Source organism: Leucopleurus acutus (assembly GCF_964270905.1).
Source record: "Leucopleurus acutus genome assembly, chromosome: 13".
Taxonomy (NCBI): domain Eukaryota; kingdom Metazoa; phylum Chordata; class Mammalia; order Artiodactyla; family Delphinidae; genus Leucopleurus; species Leucopleurus acutus.
In genome coordinates, this window is record NC_139155.1 from 63,004,907 (window position 1) to 63,022,358 (window position 17,452).

General features: G+C 46.8%; 1 protein-coding gene and 1 long non-coding RNA gene across 2 annotated transcripts in view; both read left to right on the forward strand.

Annotated features, from left to right (window-relative positions):
• The window catches only part of LDLRAD4 (low density lipoprotein receptor class A domain containing 4), a gene marked incomplete at its 3' end in the record, with an annotated part of 302,663 nt that extends 296,873 nt beyond the window's left edge, over positions 1-5,790 (forward strand). The window contains 3 exon segments of the mRNA XM_082853053.1: positions 4,124-4,174; positions 5,262-5,726; positions 5,728-5,790. Coding sequence (XP_082709179.1) covers positions 4,124-4,174; positions 5,262-5,726; positions 5,728-5,790 — 579 coding nt within the window.
• Positions 1-17,452, forward strand: part of LOC309970793 — a 214,695-nt gene that overhangs the window by 183,238 nt on the left and 14,005 nt on the right. The window lies entirely within an intron of this gene.

The following is a 17,452-nucleotide window of genomic DNA, read 5'->3' on the forward strand; positions in this document are numbered from 1 at the left end:
CAAAAAATTAATTCAAAATGTATCAAAACCTAAATGTAAGAACTAAAACTATTAAACTCTTAAACAATAGGGCAAAAGATTCATGACATTGGATTTGGCAATGATATCTTGGATCTGACACTAAAAGCACAAGCAACCAAAGAAAAAAATAGGTAAACTGGACTTCAAAAATTAAAAACTTTAACTTGTCAAAGGACACTATCAAGAGAGTGAAAAGGCAACTCATAGAATGGGAGAAAATATTTGCAAATCAGGTATCTGATAAGGGATTAATATCCAAAAAATATAAAGAACATTTACAACTCAGCAACAAAATAAGTGAACCTAATTTTAAAATAGGCAAAGGACCTGAGTAGGTATTTCTCCAAGGAAGATATACAGATGGCCAATAAGCACATGAGAAGAGCTCAGATCACTAATTGTGATGGTTAATTTTATGTGTCAACTTGACTGAGCTAAGCAATGTGTCTATGGGAGTAATTCCGGAAGAGATTACCATTTGACTCAGTAGACGGAGTGAAGAAAATCTGCCCTCACCAATGTGGGTGAGCATGATCCAACCCCTTGAGGGCCTGAGTAAAAAAAAAAAAAAAAAAAATGGAGGAAGGGCAAGTTCTTTCTTTCTCTCTTTTCTTGAGCTGGGATGTCGATTTTCTCCTGCCTTTGGACATCAGAGCTCCTGGTTTTTGGGTCTTCAGAGTCCAAGACATACCAGTGGACACCCCCCCCCACAGTTCTCAGCCCTTCGTATTTGGACTGAATTATACCACTGGCTTTTCTGGGTCTCCATCTTGCGCAGAGCAGATTGTGGGACTTCTCTGCCTCCAGAAACAGGCAGCCAATTCCGATAATCAATCAATCAATCTCCTATTGGTTCTGTTTCTCTGGAGAACCCTGACTTAATACACTAATCATACACAAATCAAAACCATAGTGAGAGGGGCTTCCCTGGTGGCACTGTGGTTAAGAATCCACCTGCCAATGCAGGGGACACGGGTTCGAGCCCTGGGCCGGGAAGATCCCACATGCGGTGGAGCAACTAAGCCCATCCACCACAACTACTCAGCTTGCACTCTGGAGCCCGTGAGCCACAGCTACTGAAGCCCACGTGCTTAGAGCCCATGCTCCGCAACAAGAGAAGCCACCACAGTGAGAAGCCCGCAAACCGCAACGAAGAGTAGCCCCCGCCCGCCACAACTAGAGAAAGCCCGCGCTTAGCAACAAAGACCCAACTCAGCCAAAAATTAATTTTTTAAAAAAACCATAGATGCCACATCACACCCACTGGAGTGACTATTAGCAAAAAACCAGAAAATAACCAGTGTTGGCAAGGATGTGATGAAATTAGAACCGAAATGGTACCACTGCTATGGAAAACAGTAGTGGTTCCCCCCAACCCCAAATTAAACATAGAATTACCGTATGATCCAGAAATTCTACTTCTGGGTGTATCCTCAAAAGAATGAAAAGCAGAGATTCAAAGAGATATTTATACACCCCTGTTCATAGCAGCATTATTCATGACAGCCAAAAAGGGGAAACCACCAAGATATCGATGAATAACAAAATATGGTATGTACCTGAAATGGAGTATATTAGCCTTAAAAAGGAATGAGATGCTGACACAGGCTGCAACATGGATGAATCTTAAAGACATTATGCTCAGTGAAATAAGGACAGTATTGTATGATTCCACTTAGACAAGGTTCCTAGAATAGTCAGATTCATAGAGACAGAAGGTAGAATGGTGGTCACCAGGGGATGAGGGGAGGAAGGAATGGGGTGTTAGTGTTCAGTGAGTACAGCGTTTTCAGTTTGGGAAGACAAATTCTGGAGATGGATGGGGGTGATGGGTGCATGGCAATGAGGATATACTTAATGCCACAGAACTGTATGCTTTCAAATGATTAAAATAGTAAATGTTATGTATAATTTACCGCAACTTTAGAAAAGACAATTTTGATTTTCCACTCACCACCCAGCCCACAGAAAGTGCCAAACAGATTTAAAAGGAAAAACTCCAGTCATTGTGTTCCAGGTCTGCAGACGACACATCTGGATCGTTGGGATCATAAAGACAAGCACTTGGAAGAGCACGTGAATTTTTATCTTTAATGCAGACGTTTTAGTGTCAGGCAGATTCAACTTATGGGAAAATTTTCTGGCCACGTGGCTGTTTACCATTCAGAAGGGGGAAAATACAATGCAGATTCCTTGAGGGTAAAGGAACCTGAAAATGCACATCTTCAAGCCTGTGAGATCCGGAGTTGTCCTGTGTCCCTTTTTCAGAAGATGCAGATTCACTAGAGCCCCTCAGGGTGGCCCAAGGCTTTCGTGGGCCTGGACCTTGGTGGCCATGCTCCCCGGGGCATCCACAGGGGTGTCTTCAGGGCCACCAGGAACGCAAGGGCGCCGGAGGTGCTCTGTGGACGCAATGCGGCATGAGGGAACAGTTCTCACAAGCAAACAGCTACGAAAGACGCAGTGTGTATGGGCCCGCAATAGCGGTACTAGCAAGATTTTGTTCCTGTTGCTCAAAACTCTGTGAGCTATCTTATTTCCCAGCTTATTCCGTCGTGGTCAGAGGACCCGGCTTCCTGCGAAGGGTGGTGGGGTGGCTGGGCCCTGGTCTCGCCGGGCTGTTTCTGGTGCACCAGAAGAGGCCAACCTCATGGCCTCCCCTGCGAAGCCTGAGCTCAAGGCAGCCGCCAGCGAGCAGCTGAGTGAGCAGTAGGGGCGGCGGCCGAGGAGCGGGTGCGTGCCCTGCGGAGGCTGTGGTGGTGCAGACCCGTCCCGTGACGATGGCCCCTGAAGAGGAGGGGGTCCCTGCAGAACCACAACATTCCACCTGTGCAAGGCTTGGTGTGGATCTCTTTTAGGCACTTTTCCAGTTTTGCTAATTTCTAGGAAAATAAAGCCATTGAGAATAGTTATTGCCGTTTTCAGAAAACGTGCTACTACCCGTCTTCTGGATCCCTTCCTGCCCGCTTCATTTGGTGCTGTGATATCTGGTTGTCAGGCTGCGCCCTGTGCTTTAATCTGCTGTTGCCAAGGGTGGAATTCTTAGGAACAGTGGAGGATGCTCTGTGCTGTTCTCAACGCAGGAGTGACATCGCCCTTGACGCAAAGGAGCACTGCCTAGGGCTCGGACACCTGGTTAGAGCCACTCTGTTGCCGTTACATAGTTGTATAGTCAGATCTAGGGATGCCACCTGCTCACGGCGAGGGGGGCTGTGGTGGATGCCTGCCTGCAAGGAGCAGGGGAGGTCGCTTTCTCTTCTTAAGACCTGGGGCTGTTTGACCTCCCAAGTCCACCGGTGGGCACTTTCAGGTCACAGAAGGCCATGATGGCAGGAGGTCGTATGTGCACATTCCTGGGAATCCAAAAATACAGGCACTTCTCTACCCACCACCCCGTTCTTCTCTTAGTAGTCACAAAAGCCCCGCAGACCCTGCTATAGCCTACAATTGGGGTTCAAAAGGGATACCACACTGAAATGCTCTGTAGACAAGTTTATGGTGTTAGAAGTGATCCTTAATCATGCCTACTGTTTGCTCATCACCTTGCTGGTCTGGCTTTTTTTTTTTTTTTTTTTTTTGGTTGCGCTGGGCCTTAGTTGTGGCTCGTCAGCTCCTTAGCTGCGGCATGCGAACTCTTAGCTGTGGCATGCGTGTGGGATCTAGTTTCCTGACCAGGCATTGAACCCAGGCCCCCTGCAATGGGAGCATGGAGTCTTAACCACTGCACCGCCAGCAAAGTCCCTGGCCAAACATTTTTGAAAGATTACTAAGCAAGTAGATGTCAGGTTCCACACTCCTCGTGAGCATTTGTACTGAGGAATCAATTCATAAGAAGATGCACAGAGGGCTCTTAGGTTTGGGAAACTCAGTCTGAAAGCCAGCGGTGTAGATGGGCACACCATTCAAGGCTACTGTGGGGAGACCCAAACTGTTTGACTTTCCTGTGGCCACGACTCCTCTGGGGGTGCAGGTAACAAAAGGCTGGGGCTTTGTGGTTCCGGGTGTTAAACAGCCTGTGCTCAGCTGAGTGTGATCCCTTGGCTTTGGGTGCTGCTGCATGAAACTAATGATCTTCCTGTGATGTCCCCCACCCCCCAACCAGGAAGGGCGCCTGTGGCCTTCAGACAGATCTGGACCTCGGCCCACCTCAGAGGTAAGGGGTTGGACACAGGTGGAGTGTGGGTGGCAGGAGATGCATAGAGGGGGATGAACAAAATTGGTGGAAGGGTTGAACGTGTCAGCACAGATGAAGATCAAGGCCTGTGCCTGTAACTTGGTTTAAGAGGTGCGGGAGGGGTCTTCCCTAGACTCTCCCAAGGATTCTTTGTGCCTGGTCAGAGCTCCTTCCAGAAAACAGGTCGAGAACCCAGGATCTTCACTTGATGCCTTAGGCTGCTGATAATGAGGTGGTGGCTGTCGGTGTAGCTTATAAACATCACCGCTTGATTCACCCCATCTCCCAGTTTAATAGTATGATTGTAAAAATAACATTTTTTGCCTTTAAGTTAAAAACATGGTGTGAGAGAAGTTGACAGATGGATGGATGTATATCTTTATATACATATGTCCTTCCTCTAGAAGAAAGTGAGATGGTGGAATAGATGAGAAGCTATGCAAGAGAGTACCTGGATTCTTTTGGGGGGAAAAAAGTATAATTATACTTACTTTGGAATATAAAATAGTTTTCATGTCAGTTGCTAAAAATAACTACAGGAAACTTTTATCCAGAAAGAAAGTCACTTGTTTCATATTTTTAAGTAATTGATAGGGTAACAGCTCCTATAAATAACTCATAAATTGACCCAATGTCTTGTACCTGCTCCAAGTACCATCCTGTGAAGTTACAACTTACATTTACAATGAAAATTCTTCACCCTCTATACTCCTCTGAATCACAGGAGTGGGGCCCAGAGAAGGTCACATGGTGGGCAGGCCGGGGTGGGGGTGGGGGGGCTCCTGTGTTCTCCTTGACCAGTGGGAAATGTACACAATAACTCCATTAAACCTACATTTTCAGGTAACCGCAATTATCCGTTGCTGAACCGTCCTGGGTTTGGCAAGGTGAGTGCTGTAAAGTCATTAGGAACGAAAAACCTGTTTTTCTGGAATAGCCTTTACATGTGTTTTGGGGGGAAAAGTTTTCAGATGGGTGAGACAGACGTGAATTTCCTTGCTGCCATCACGTCCGTGGTCATCACTGTGCCAAGAACATCTCCCAGGTGTTGCTCTTTTCCCTGCAGATCATGTACGCACCGCGGTCCAGGAATGGGGGGACTGCCCCAACCTTTCTCCAGAGGGATCGGTTCAGCCGCTTCCAGCCCACCTACCCCTACGTGCAGCACGAGATCGACCTTCCCCCCACCATCTCCCTGTCGGACGGGGAGGAGCCGCCTCCTTACCAGGGGCCCTGCACCCTGCAGCTCCGGGACCCCGAACAGCAGATGGAACTCAACCGAGAGTCTGTGAGGGCCCCACCCAACCGAACCATATTTGACAGCGATTTGATAGACGTGTCCGTCTACAGCGGGGGCCCACGCCCACCCAGCAGCAATTCAGGCATAAGTGCCAGCACCTGCAGCAGTAACAGGAGGATGGAGGGGCCACCCCCGGCCTACAGCGAGGTGATGGGCCACTGCCTGGGTGCCACTCTCTTCCACCCCCAGCACAGCACACACAGGGTGAGCAGACTGCCACTCCAGCGGGACGGCCCTGGGGGTCACCAAGCTGCCCGTTCAGGGCAAGGACAGGAAGCCCGGGAACCTCATCTGACCTGCGTGCATACCTGACTTAAGAAAGGAGGAGGGAGGCGGTGGCACTGCTCCTCCGTCCCCAGCACAGCAAGTTCAGTAAAACAATGATTCCTTCCACAGGAGCCGCACGCAGGCTGAAATAGTACAAACCTCCTCCAGTCTGGCCGCAAACGGTGTTCATCTGGGGCAGTGATTGATAGGAAAGGGCAGGTTTTGGCAAAGGGTGGGCATGAGAACACAAAGGGGTGCTTTGAAGACATTATGAAATAAAACCCACAGAGGCATCTGACTTGACTATGAAAGCAGACGCAGCAGGGGAAGAGGCCAGAATGGCCTGTTTTACAATTAACTGAATACAGAGGAAAATGTTGTTATACATTATGGGGAAGAATCGCTAGTTTGCTTCCCACCCCTAAACTGTGGAACTTTTTTATTTTAAAAATATGATTCTAAATTCCTGTTTTGTGTGCCAAGGTATAAAGTGGAGAAGTCAGATGAATGCAAGGGGTTAATCAGTGTTGTGATGCTGTGTTTTAAAAGTTGCACTATCTTCATGTTTAAGATAATGAGGAAGCTTTACTCGAAGTTCTGTATGTTGTCTTTTCACCTGTGGATTAAAATTAGGCCCCATAATCATCTCCCCCATAATCATGCAGGAAAGGGTGTCAGGGGAGGTAGCCTAACGTACACCACTTACTTACATTCACCAAGAAAGTCACCACACAGCAGTGAATGCGTCACTGAGGCACCTGGAGACTCTGGATGGAGCAGAGGAAACTTCCTGCATCCCTGGTGTGTTGAGTCCCTCCAGCCTCAGGCTGCGTGTTTTACACCTGCATTTACACACCACGCAGTGCTGCCCTGGCCCTCCAGCAGTGCAGTTTCTGTGGTAATTTAGATTTTTTTCACTGTAGCATGAAATATACTCAGATAATACACTATTTTATGCAATAAATTGTTTAAAATGCAAGGTGGCTATTTTTATACTGTTGAAACACATGACTTCAGTGTGTTCCTGCGGTCTCTCCTTCCCTGGATAGTGGAGTTCAGGCCTGGATGGCTGGTCAACAAGACTCAGCAGTCGCTTCTGTGCAGCCCACCGCCCTGTTATGTGTGTGACACTGGCTGCAGATACTGTGTAGAAGCCCCTGGGACTGAGGAAGGGACCCATGTGGCCAAGTATGCGGACCAGCACCCGGGAGGAATGCAGTGCTCAGAACCAGATGCGCTCCCAGGGGTCACTAAGCCTCTGCAGTGGAGGCCAGAACTGGGCGGGGAGCAACTCAGAGCACAGGGTAAAAAGCACAACTTGCAGCTAAAATCAACTAGAAAACTAACCTTAATTATTGTAACATTCATTCTCACCTAAAGTAACTTCCTTCACAGAAGCATCTGCCTTTGCTGCACCCGGGTGGGGTGCTTCTGTGCAGCCCCTGCCTGCTCTCACAGGGACCGAGGGCTGGAGGGATGACTTGGGACCCTGACCTGCAGTTCCGGGTGTCTGCTGTTGTGGTCTCGGAGGTGGCTGCCCGGTGAGGTGCCCTCGTGCTGCTGACAGAAAGCTCTCAAACTGCTTTCTGCTGCTCCTTTCCAAGGCTCCTCTTGGTTGGTAGGTCCCTGGGTTTTGTTTGGAGAACTGGAATCTTCATCCATTTCACACAGTAACATCCACACAAGTAGTCAATCTCTTAAAAGAAGATGGTGGTCAACAATTGTCACTCATGCTTCAGACCCTGTTGAGCAGTGTGCACGCTGAGGGCCATGGCAGGAGCTCTGGGACGGGCAGAGTCCTGGGGGCCTGACCAGAGGACACCCACCCACCCACCGTATCAGATGGCCTCGACCTCAAGCCTGTGCTTAAAGGAGGCTGGGACTCTGCGTGGCGTGAGGTTTCCCCTTGTGTTGCTGGTGAAGGTAGGAAACTGCCTGTCCTCCCCATCTTCGGGCAGATTATCGGTCAGGCGTTCCCCTTAGGTGCAGAATGAGGAGGTTGGCTGATGGTGTCATCATTCTAAACCTCACCTGCACTTCTGGTAGAGTGGGTGAACACACCCAGTAGTTCTAGCTCAAAATGGTGAGTTATGCTTAGAAACTTATAAATTCCTTAGTCACTTTGCAAGCACCTGAACATTTTGCAGATGTTCACAGTACTGGTAAAACAATTATTTAATTCAAATAACTTTAATTGTTCTTCAAAACCGAGACTGCTCCCTTTTGGCCACCCTATTAGATAATTGCCTCTAATGTAAATAGTTATTTAATGATGCAGACATATCAAACCATGACCTGAATGGTCTCTGAGGCTGGGGCTCTGTAATGAATTAGTTTAAAAGCCAAGGTCATAAATTGAATTAATAGTCAATTTCCCTTCAACACAGGAAAAAGGTAATTTAGACCTCTGCTTTTTCGAAGGTTGTGGCTGACATGGTGTGGAAAGAGGCGTGACTGTGAAGCTGCAGCTTGATCAGTGGGGCCTGAGGGTCCAGGTTAGAAACCAGAGGGTTAGGGGATCAGTGAGCAGTGGGTGGGGAGCTGGGCTCCATCGTCTTAGCGACTCCCTGGATATGAACCCCAGGCACCTTGAGTCCCACTTATATGAACACTCATGTGTCTGTTGGCTTTTTCAGCAAGCCTAGTGTTCCTCAGACACTAAGGTTGTCCTTTACTACAAAAGAGATTTTGCTGAAGAAATTGTGCATTTATTGCGCTGGCCAAAAAGTTCGTTCAGGTTTTTCCATGTTACAGAAAAACCTGAACGAACTTTTTGGCCAACCCAACACGAAGTTCTATCTGGGACCAAAATTCAGTGTTAAAAAAGCTTGACAAGCATATACCCTCTGTCCTCCGTACCACAAATACACGTGGACACACAGCTCAGACAGCAGAGGAAAATGTGCAAAACTTGGGAAGGTTTGTCATGAGGATGACACTTAAGTCCACTAATTGCAGCTGGGAGAGGAGGACACAGGGGCCAGCAGGAAGCGGGGGGCCTTCTACCCCAGCATAGGGACCTGTACTCAGATAAGCGTGTCTCCAGCTTCAAATTATCCCCCTCTTCACCTGTATTTTATCATCATAAGAATGAGAAGGGCTCAAAGGCAAGCACTTTTCGAAAGCAGCTCAGATCTGGGAGAATCCATTCAAATCCCCGCCCTCCTCAGAACCAGTGGCTGCATCCTGACAGGTGGGCCTGGATCTTACCTCCACCTGCTCTTCTGTCCAGAGAGTCCTTGCAGAGACTGTCCAGGTCCACGAGCCCCTCCAAAGCAGCTTCCATTTGCTGCTGGCCACCAGGCTCCCACACTGGCCTGGCTGCGAAGCAGCGGCTAGGGGCTGTTCCCCAAGCCTTGTGTTTGCTGTGCCAAGGCTGCTGCTTGAGGTCTGCTGCTTAGAAGAGCAACATGTTAGTGTACGGTTCATTTTTCTTAAAATTTCCAGAGCTGAGCAGTGTCTGTGAAGGAAAAACTAGGAAAGATAGTTGTGCTGGGCGTGGGGCCTTGCGGTGACAGCCCCCCACCCCCACCCTGCACCTTGGTGGAGAAGCAGGGACCAGGCTCCCCTTCTGCACGGTCACCTTGGCCTTGGCGAAATGGAGATGCATTGGCAAGTCCCCCCCAGTGTAAGGACGCTGTGTCTAAAGGGGCCCAACAAAAGCAGATGAAAGACCTGCACTCACCCCGACCACAAGTGGGTCCCAGTAGCTCACCTGAATTGTGCGAATTCCGCAGGAATCAGGATTTCAGCTTTAGCTTATTTTACTCCCCAAGTGCTGCATCTTGCACAGTTCAAGTTTATGTTCACGGCCAGGGTTAGACGGCCACTTGCTGCTCCTGCCTTCAGGCTGGTGTGCAGGGAGGGATGCCTTGTGAGCAGCGCTGTCCTCAGTGTGTGTGAGGTGCTGGGGTGAGAGCTGTACAGAGATGCAGATGGTGAAGATCCACGTCCTTTCATAGAGCTCAGCGTGGCAGTAGTTTTTAAGCAGCCAAGGTGTTTCATGTTCTAACTTCTGCAGATGCAGGAACCCAGCCCCCTTTGTTGTGCCTCACTCACAATGGTGCTTTCAGTGTCTGTCAGGCGTTCATTTGTAAGGTGCTGTATATAACTTGACTATATTACGCACATAATCCTACCCAATGGGTAGAACAAAACTTTGTTAATACTGCAACATAAGGTATAGATACCAATTTTAAGAGAAATGGCATAGAATTTGTGAATGCCTATGTGCTTTGTCCTCTTTTATAAGGAAATGTGCGAATGGATGCATACAGATAAAAGTCTATGTAGTTTATTAATAAATATCAGTATTATAACACAAGGGAAACAAGTCTGAACAGGCAAGCACAGCCTATGAACAACATATGTACAGCAATCAGAGTTGCATCTTTGCTGTGAAAACACTTAAGAAATAATTTTTTAAAATACCACAGCCTTTTGGAGCCACCAGATGCTTATTTTAATCCCTTCGATAATGTTCAGTTGGACCAGTATTAGCTATAATCAGAAAAAAATGTGGATCTTTCAACTTGCTTTATGAAAAAATATTCTGTTTCATGTTGTAGAATGAAGAGGGCAAACCCAGTGAAGAGTGCACTTTTCACTGAAATTGCAAAACTTAGGTCAGAGTGAGCACATTAGCGTGCAGCAGAGGACTGTGCAGTCCAGACGCATTTGTGACCATCTGTCTTTCTGTGCCTTTTTGACAAACGGAAGCTGTGGAACCAATGAATGAACAGTAGCATTTGCAGGAAAAATAACTTAGGACAAACCAGTCCACTTGAGAAGACCCCAGTCTCAGAAAGATTTGTTATGGGTTATAATTAGCAGATTGGCAATCAGCCAGCCGAGTGAATTCTTATGTCCTGTCCCTTCCTTTTGGTGTCTCCTGGTGATTACGACCCCAGAAACAAACTAGGCTTTGCCACTGACCAGGGACCATGTCACACCCCCTGACTCAGCATCTACTTACAGCTCTGTCTTTAGTGTCTGACGGTGACCTCTGCATTTATCTTCAAATATTCTAATATTGAAAAATGAAGAGCCTATGACAATGTTCATTAAAACCATGGATGAGGGGCTTCCCTGGTGGTGCAGTGGTTGAGGGTCCACCTGCCGATGCAGGGGACACGGGTTCATGCCCCGGTCCGGGAAGATCCCACATGCCACAGAGCAGCTGGGCCTGTGAGCCATGGCTGCTGAGCCTGTGCGTCCACAGCCTGTGCTCCGCAACGGGAGAGGCCACAACAGTGAGAGAGACCCGCGAACCCCCCCAAAAAAAACACAAAACCGTGGATGAAATCGTGGGTGTGGGCATCCTTCCCAGTGCCATCCAGTTTCGTGAAATTCTGCCCACCTGATCCCTATTTCCAGTTTATTCTGTCATCAGAGGATGTAAATTCTAATAATTCCTTGTTTTTTATTTGTTCCGTGGTGTATGTTTTGATTTTGAGAATCACGACGGAGTCATACTCTTGTCCTCCACAAAACAATTACTGATTATCCTTAAACTGAAAACACCTCTGCAACTCTTGATGCTAATGGACCAGAGGTCAGCCCTTCTTTGACTGTGCTTTGCAAGGCCACAAGAAGATGGGGATCTGTGTTTTCTGTACCCACTGCCCCCGCTGTCTGCTCACTGCCAATGGCAGTGGCCCTGGTGGTTCAGGTCAAGGGTGGAGGCTCCTCCCTGTTAGAAAAACTCCCCCAGGCTTCATCTCTTGGGAGGACTGCTAAGCAGGAGTGTCATCTGAGGACGTTCTGGACTCAAAGGCACTAAATTTGTTACCACGTCATGGCTTTTCTACAGGACTAATAGAGGCTTAAACTTTACTGTTAATTATACTGGTTCATCTTAATGTGCTTGCTGGTATATTGCTATTCTTCATTTCATGGCTTTCAAAAATCACTTTCTGGTGTAAAAGCTATTTTTAAATATGTACAATACTATTCATAGCATTTAATTCACTTAATTTTCACTAGGCTGCTTTATAATGAAAAAGTACAACTTTATCTGAACTTTTCAACAGTTGTTCACGTGATCTATAATAATCTGAAGTTGTTAAAGTCTTTTTTTTAAACAGACATTTGTGCTTACTGTTCAATATAATTCCCACTTATACACAGAGAAAGATTTCCAGCTGTCATGTATCTGCCTCTTTAACTGAGCGAGGGGATGTAGTTCTTAGACCCAAGGTCTGTAACCGCAATCCGGACTTTTAAAGGAAGATGTTGCTCTAAGTGCTGTGTGTTATGAAATCAGCCTCTTCTGCTTGTTCTTAATGCTGTGTTCGAACCACAGCTCAAAATCATTAAAAAAGATCACTGATACACGTGTCTCCTGTTTTTTTAAAAAAATATTTCACAGACAAAGCATATGTTGGGGGGCGGGGGGAAAACTACTTGCATTTAAAAACCCGTCTCAGAAACGGTTCTTACGGTTCCCCAGGTAACCGTCCCATTCAGTTCTTACTCACTCTGACTTTTCAGAAATCATTATATTTGCTATAAACCCTGGCAGATCACATCATACAGTTCTGGGTTCTACACAGAACACTCAGGGATCGTCACCTGAGTTGAGGTGTCACCTTCAGGCTTCTGGAAGCTGTCACAGACAAACTGAGTCAACTCAGCCCAAAACGTGAGCAAGACTTCTAAAGAGAATTGTTCAGCAGACACCCTCAGAGGCTAATAAGGTCATTGGCATCAGAGGTTTTCAGTTCGTGATGATGGAGCAAAAGGAATCTAAGTTTCCTTCACTGAGAGATTAGAATGATATCCCTAAGCTCTAAGTAAGTATATGGATTCACAGATTACATAACTGTGAATGTATAAAACTTCATACAGGGCTTCCCTGGTGGCGCAGTGGTTGGGGGGTCCGCCTGCCGATGCAGGGGACGCGGGTTCGTGCCCCGGTCCGGGAGGATCCCGTGTGCCACGGAGCGGCTGGGCCCGTGGGCCGTGGCTGCTGAGCCTGCACGTCCGGAGCCTGTGCTCCGTGGCGGGAGAGGCCACAGCAGTGAGAGGCCCGCGTACCGCAAAAACAACCCAAAACAAACAAACAAAAAAACACTTCATACAACCTACCAAACTACTAGAATAAGTGAGTTTAGCTTGGTTACAGGAAATACAAATAAAATATTTTTGCATTTCTATATGTTAGTAATGAACTGTGGAAACAAATGAACTTTGGAAACTGAAATCTTAAAATACCATTTAAATAACTGTATGGGCCCCAAACTCTAGTTATAAAACGTTTTTTTTTTTTTTTTTTGGCCACACCGCGCAGCTTGTGGGATCTTAGTTCCCTGACCAGGGATTGAACCTGGGCCACGGCAGTGAAAGCGCCAAGTCCTAACCACTGGACCGCCAAGGAGCTCCCATAAAACCCATTTTAGATTCTGAATTAATTTTTTAAGACAATTTTGGAAAGGGGATTAGAAAGCTATAAGGAGGAAAATAGCTGTAAGAAAAGGATTTCTTTCTATTAAAACAGCAAATAGTCACTGATAAACCACATTATGCTCTTGAATAAATTCTATAATCTCTTATTCAGCAGATATTTGAGAAATTTTAAAGAATATTCCCCAAACTTATATCCCTCAGTGAAGGTAAGACCAGTATAAACTTTCGTCACAGAAGGAGAGGAGATTCCAGGCTTGATTCCTACTGGATTGGGTTCAGTAAACCCATTTCTATATGAGGTCGCCTGGTTGGCTGGGTCTGGGTGCAGGGAGGTTACTTGGAGCTGCTCTGAAGGAGGCAGGAGATGGTCAGGGTGGGCCCACTGGTGTCCATCTGGGCAGCGGGGCTCAGTGTGGCGCTGAGAAACCAGAGACTGCACTCTTGCAGGACAGGAGGCGGGACACTGATCTCCACTGTCGGGGGCCTGTGGGACCCCTTCCCACAGCCCTGGCTGTGCACTGAGAAGGCTCTGAAGACTTCAGAAGAAGCCCCAGGCCAAAAACAGACAATAGGCCTGGAGGCTGCCCGTGACCCAGGAGCTGTCCATCAGGCTGGAGCTGAAGTGCCAAAGGCCAAGGAGCCCCTGTGGGCCCTCGAAAGCCGAGGCACCGCCAGCCAGGGAGAGAGACGCCAAGGTCTGGACCCACTGTTTTCTGCTCAGGCTACACTCAGCACAGGACATAACAGAGGCCAACACCTCCCTCCCTGGCGATAGGTTCCCTGCTGACCCACCTGGTACATGGGGAGCCCCCACTGCACTTCAGGGCCTGCACCGGATCCCATACCCCACCAGTCTCTGGCTTTCTTGGACCAACTTCTGTTCATTGGATCGTTTGTGAAACAGCAGAGCTGCCAACAGCTAAGATGGACTAGCAACTCAGGCAGCCCTCTCCCTGCACCCTCGAGGACGTCTAGAAAAGCAGTGTGCTCGAAAGAAACCTCCAGAATCCTTCAGAGAGCCACTCCCAGTGGCCTTGGAACAAACACTTATTTCTGACTCTCCATGATGACACTTGCACAAAACAGTTTATAACGAGCCTGTTACTTAAAACATCATAATTTCTCTCGTTACACTGTTTTGACGTTTTGCTTTGAATGGATTCTAATTAAAATACATGTTTTAAAAATAACAGCCAAAAAGGTAAAAGTTGTGCATTTGTAAATTTCATTGTTTTGATGGCATGTGTCTGTCCAGACTTTGGGCTTTTGTGCTAATAATGTAAACCTCATTCATCTTACTTTAAAAAAATCAAAAGCTACAGTCTTAGTCATTTGAACACAGCATGGTGTTAACTGCAATACAGACTTTCAAAAGGCTTTACCAGGAAACAGTATATATACATTTACACACACTTGTGTATAGTATACTGCTCCTATATGACTCAACCTGTTTACAAAGCCATTTGCATTTATAGAGTTTACTGTGGTACTACCACCAGAATCTGGAAGCACAAAATATTCTAGCAGTCTACACTAGCAGACAGAGTAAGCATGCTTTCAAATCAAAGTGCTGACTTTGGCCTCTCCCACGTGGCAGACCAGGGACCCATCCCCTTGGCCCCACCTGAGCCAGGCTGTGTCTGCCACCCTGGCTTCGGTGGGGGACCCTGAAGTCCTGCTTGAGATTTCCTGCTTACAGTTCAAGGGCAGCACAGGCTTTGGAGCCTACAGACCTGGTGGCCTCAAGTATTAGCTCTGTCTCAGGTTAATGTCTTCAAATGTCACGCATACAACAGGGTCACCTGCGCGAAGACTGGAGGAGAGGGTGTGCTTGCCACATGCGGCCCCCACAGAGGGAGCTGTGCTGCTCAGCTTTCACTTTCCAGGTTCACCCAATTCCTACAGACTTGTAAATAGCACTCTGCCTTGGCATGCTCTCTACGCTAACACTGCAGCTTAAAATGCCAGTGACGGAAACGGGCCAAGTTAGTGCCAAGGGGGTTGGAGCACCTGTGTCAAGGCAGAGACTGAACCACCAGGACCCAAACCTCCTCGCCATGGTTTTAAGTAAAATACATCTGTTTCTTTTCTCATTACTCTAGATGTGGACAGTATTTTTGGTTAAAAAACCATGTTGTGTGTGTGTCGGGGAGTGTTCTTACAACCTTAGCAATAAAATGTGAAAATCTGAAGGGAGAATAGTTTTAAAAAAATAACTTCCCACCTTGCCCCCATTTTTTCCTTCTCTGGCTTCCTTTCTGTGAGGGGTGGGGGAGCTAACACTGATCTGAGCGCTGTCACAGCCTCAAGGAAACCGCAAGGACCCCAGGCTCCTGGTGCCGGGATCCTGTACCACGTATGCATCCTCTTCACCAATGCTGGCACACTCCCTTCCTTCCAGAACCATCCACGAGCGCATGGTTTTGCCTCACTGTCAACCTCCCGTAAACCTCCCGCACACACATTCTCCACTCCCAGAGAGGCCAGCCTAACAGTTCTTAGTCGGGGATACACTGAACTTCCCAGTGAGAAAAGTAACCACAAAAGCCAGCTCCTGATGCTTCAGATGTTCCATCGATTGACCCCAAGGAAAAGGAAAATTCCAATCTGAGCTGTTCCAAGTGTCGCAAATGCAGGCTCAGGTGCTGTGACCACCACCATGACCCTCCACACAAGTTCAGTAGGAAAAGCAAACTCACTTTCTTACCACGGGAGGATGGGGTATTTTCTGAGGCTGAATCCTCTTTGGATAATGAAATATCACTCTAAAGAAAGAATTAAAGAAAATTATGATGCCACGGAGCAACTAAGCCCGTGCACCACAACTACTGAGCCTACGCTCTAGAGCCCGTGAGCCACAGCTACTGAGCCCACAAGCCACAACTAGTGAAGCCCGCACACCTAGAGCTCGTGCTCCGCAGCAAGAGAAGCCACTGCAATGAGAAGCCCAAGCACCACAACAGAGTAGCCCCTGCTCACGGCAACTAGATAAAGCCCGTGTGCAGCAACGAAGACCCAACGCAGCCAATACAAACAAACAAATAAAAATTTATTTAAAAAAAGAAAATTATGAAGTTAAAAGGGAAAAGATGATAGAAGTCACCAGAAGAGGACAGAGGATTAGGAATATTCATAAATTGGCTTCAGCTCCAAAAATACGAAGAATTTTACAAGTTCCAAAGCAGGTACTTACTTTACCTTTCTTAGTTCCTGGATTTGAACGTCTGACCCGGCTCTCCTGTGCCTTTCTTCAACTACAGCTACTGGCCTCAACATTCTGAAGTGACCCACTAGAGGGAAAATTGGGTTTATGACTGAGAAAACTTCTATTAATCTAAAATGCTTCCAAAATAATGCAGTTACAAAATGATCTAGATTTCTCAACAGAAGTTGCATTAGGTTTTGTGGACAAGTGTTTTACTGATAATAATATTTTCAACTTTTTTTGGAAAGTAAAACTTGTCCCTTATTTCCAAACCAAAAGAAGTGAGGAATGCAATTACAACCTACCAGTATCTTCCATCTTCTTCAGGAGGGGAATAACAAGCACATGGTGATGGAGCACGATGGCAACCAAGCCCTGTAACTCTACCTCCAGACCAAGGTGAATGGCAGGGCAGTCAGTGTTTGAGGACTGGACAAACTGTGCCTTTGGGACCCTTGCAAAGAGAGAACCCAAACAGCCACTATTCTTAGAGAAGTAAAGCAACAGCCATAATTAAGTCGCAAGATTGTATCCAAAGAAAATACTGACTCAAACTCAATAAAATACAAATTAGTCAAAATGCGCTTCAAATCATTACAGAATCTCAAATCTCATACTTAGAGGTGCATACAAAATAACAGCTTAATATTTGTGTATATAGAGGAAATGCTGTATGTTCTTTTTTTAAAAACAAACAAACCCTCAATTAGTGTTAAGGAGCTGAAACATCTCATTGTTTTACCCTATTTAGATTATATTAGGTAGATTTCATGTAGATTATATTAGATATATTTCATATATGGTACACTTAAAAGTAATCTTATGAAATTACCCAAATGGAGTAAAAGGCTGACTTTCAGCAGGTACCTGATTAGAAAGTCAGGAAACACCTGCAAGCTTTCTGTCCCGCTCTTACTAAGGAGTGGGCCATAACGCCTGCCCACCAGAGGGAGGGAGAACCACATACCGGCTACCGCAGGACAACCAGGCACGCTTGCATGCAAACTTGCCTTTTTCTTTTTCACTTCAAAGAGAGTTTTCTACCATTTAAAATGGTCAAAATTCAAAGCAGAAAAAG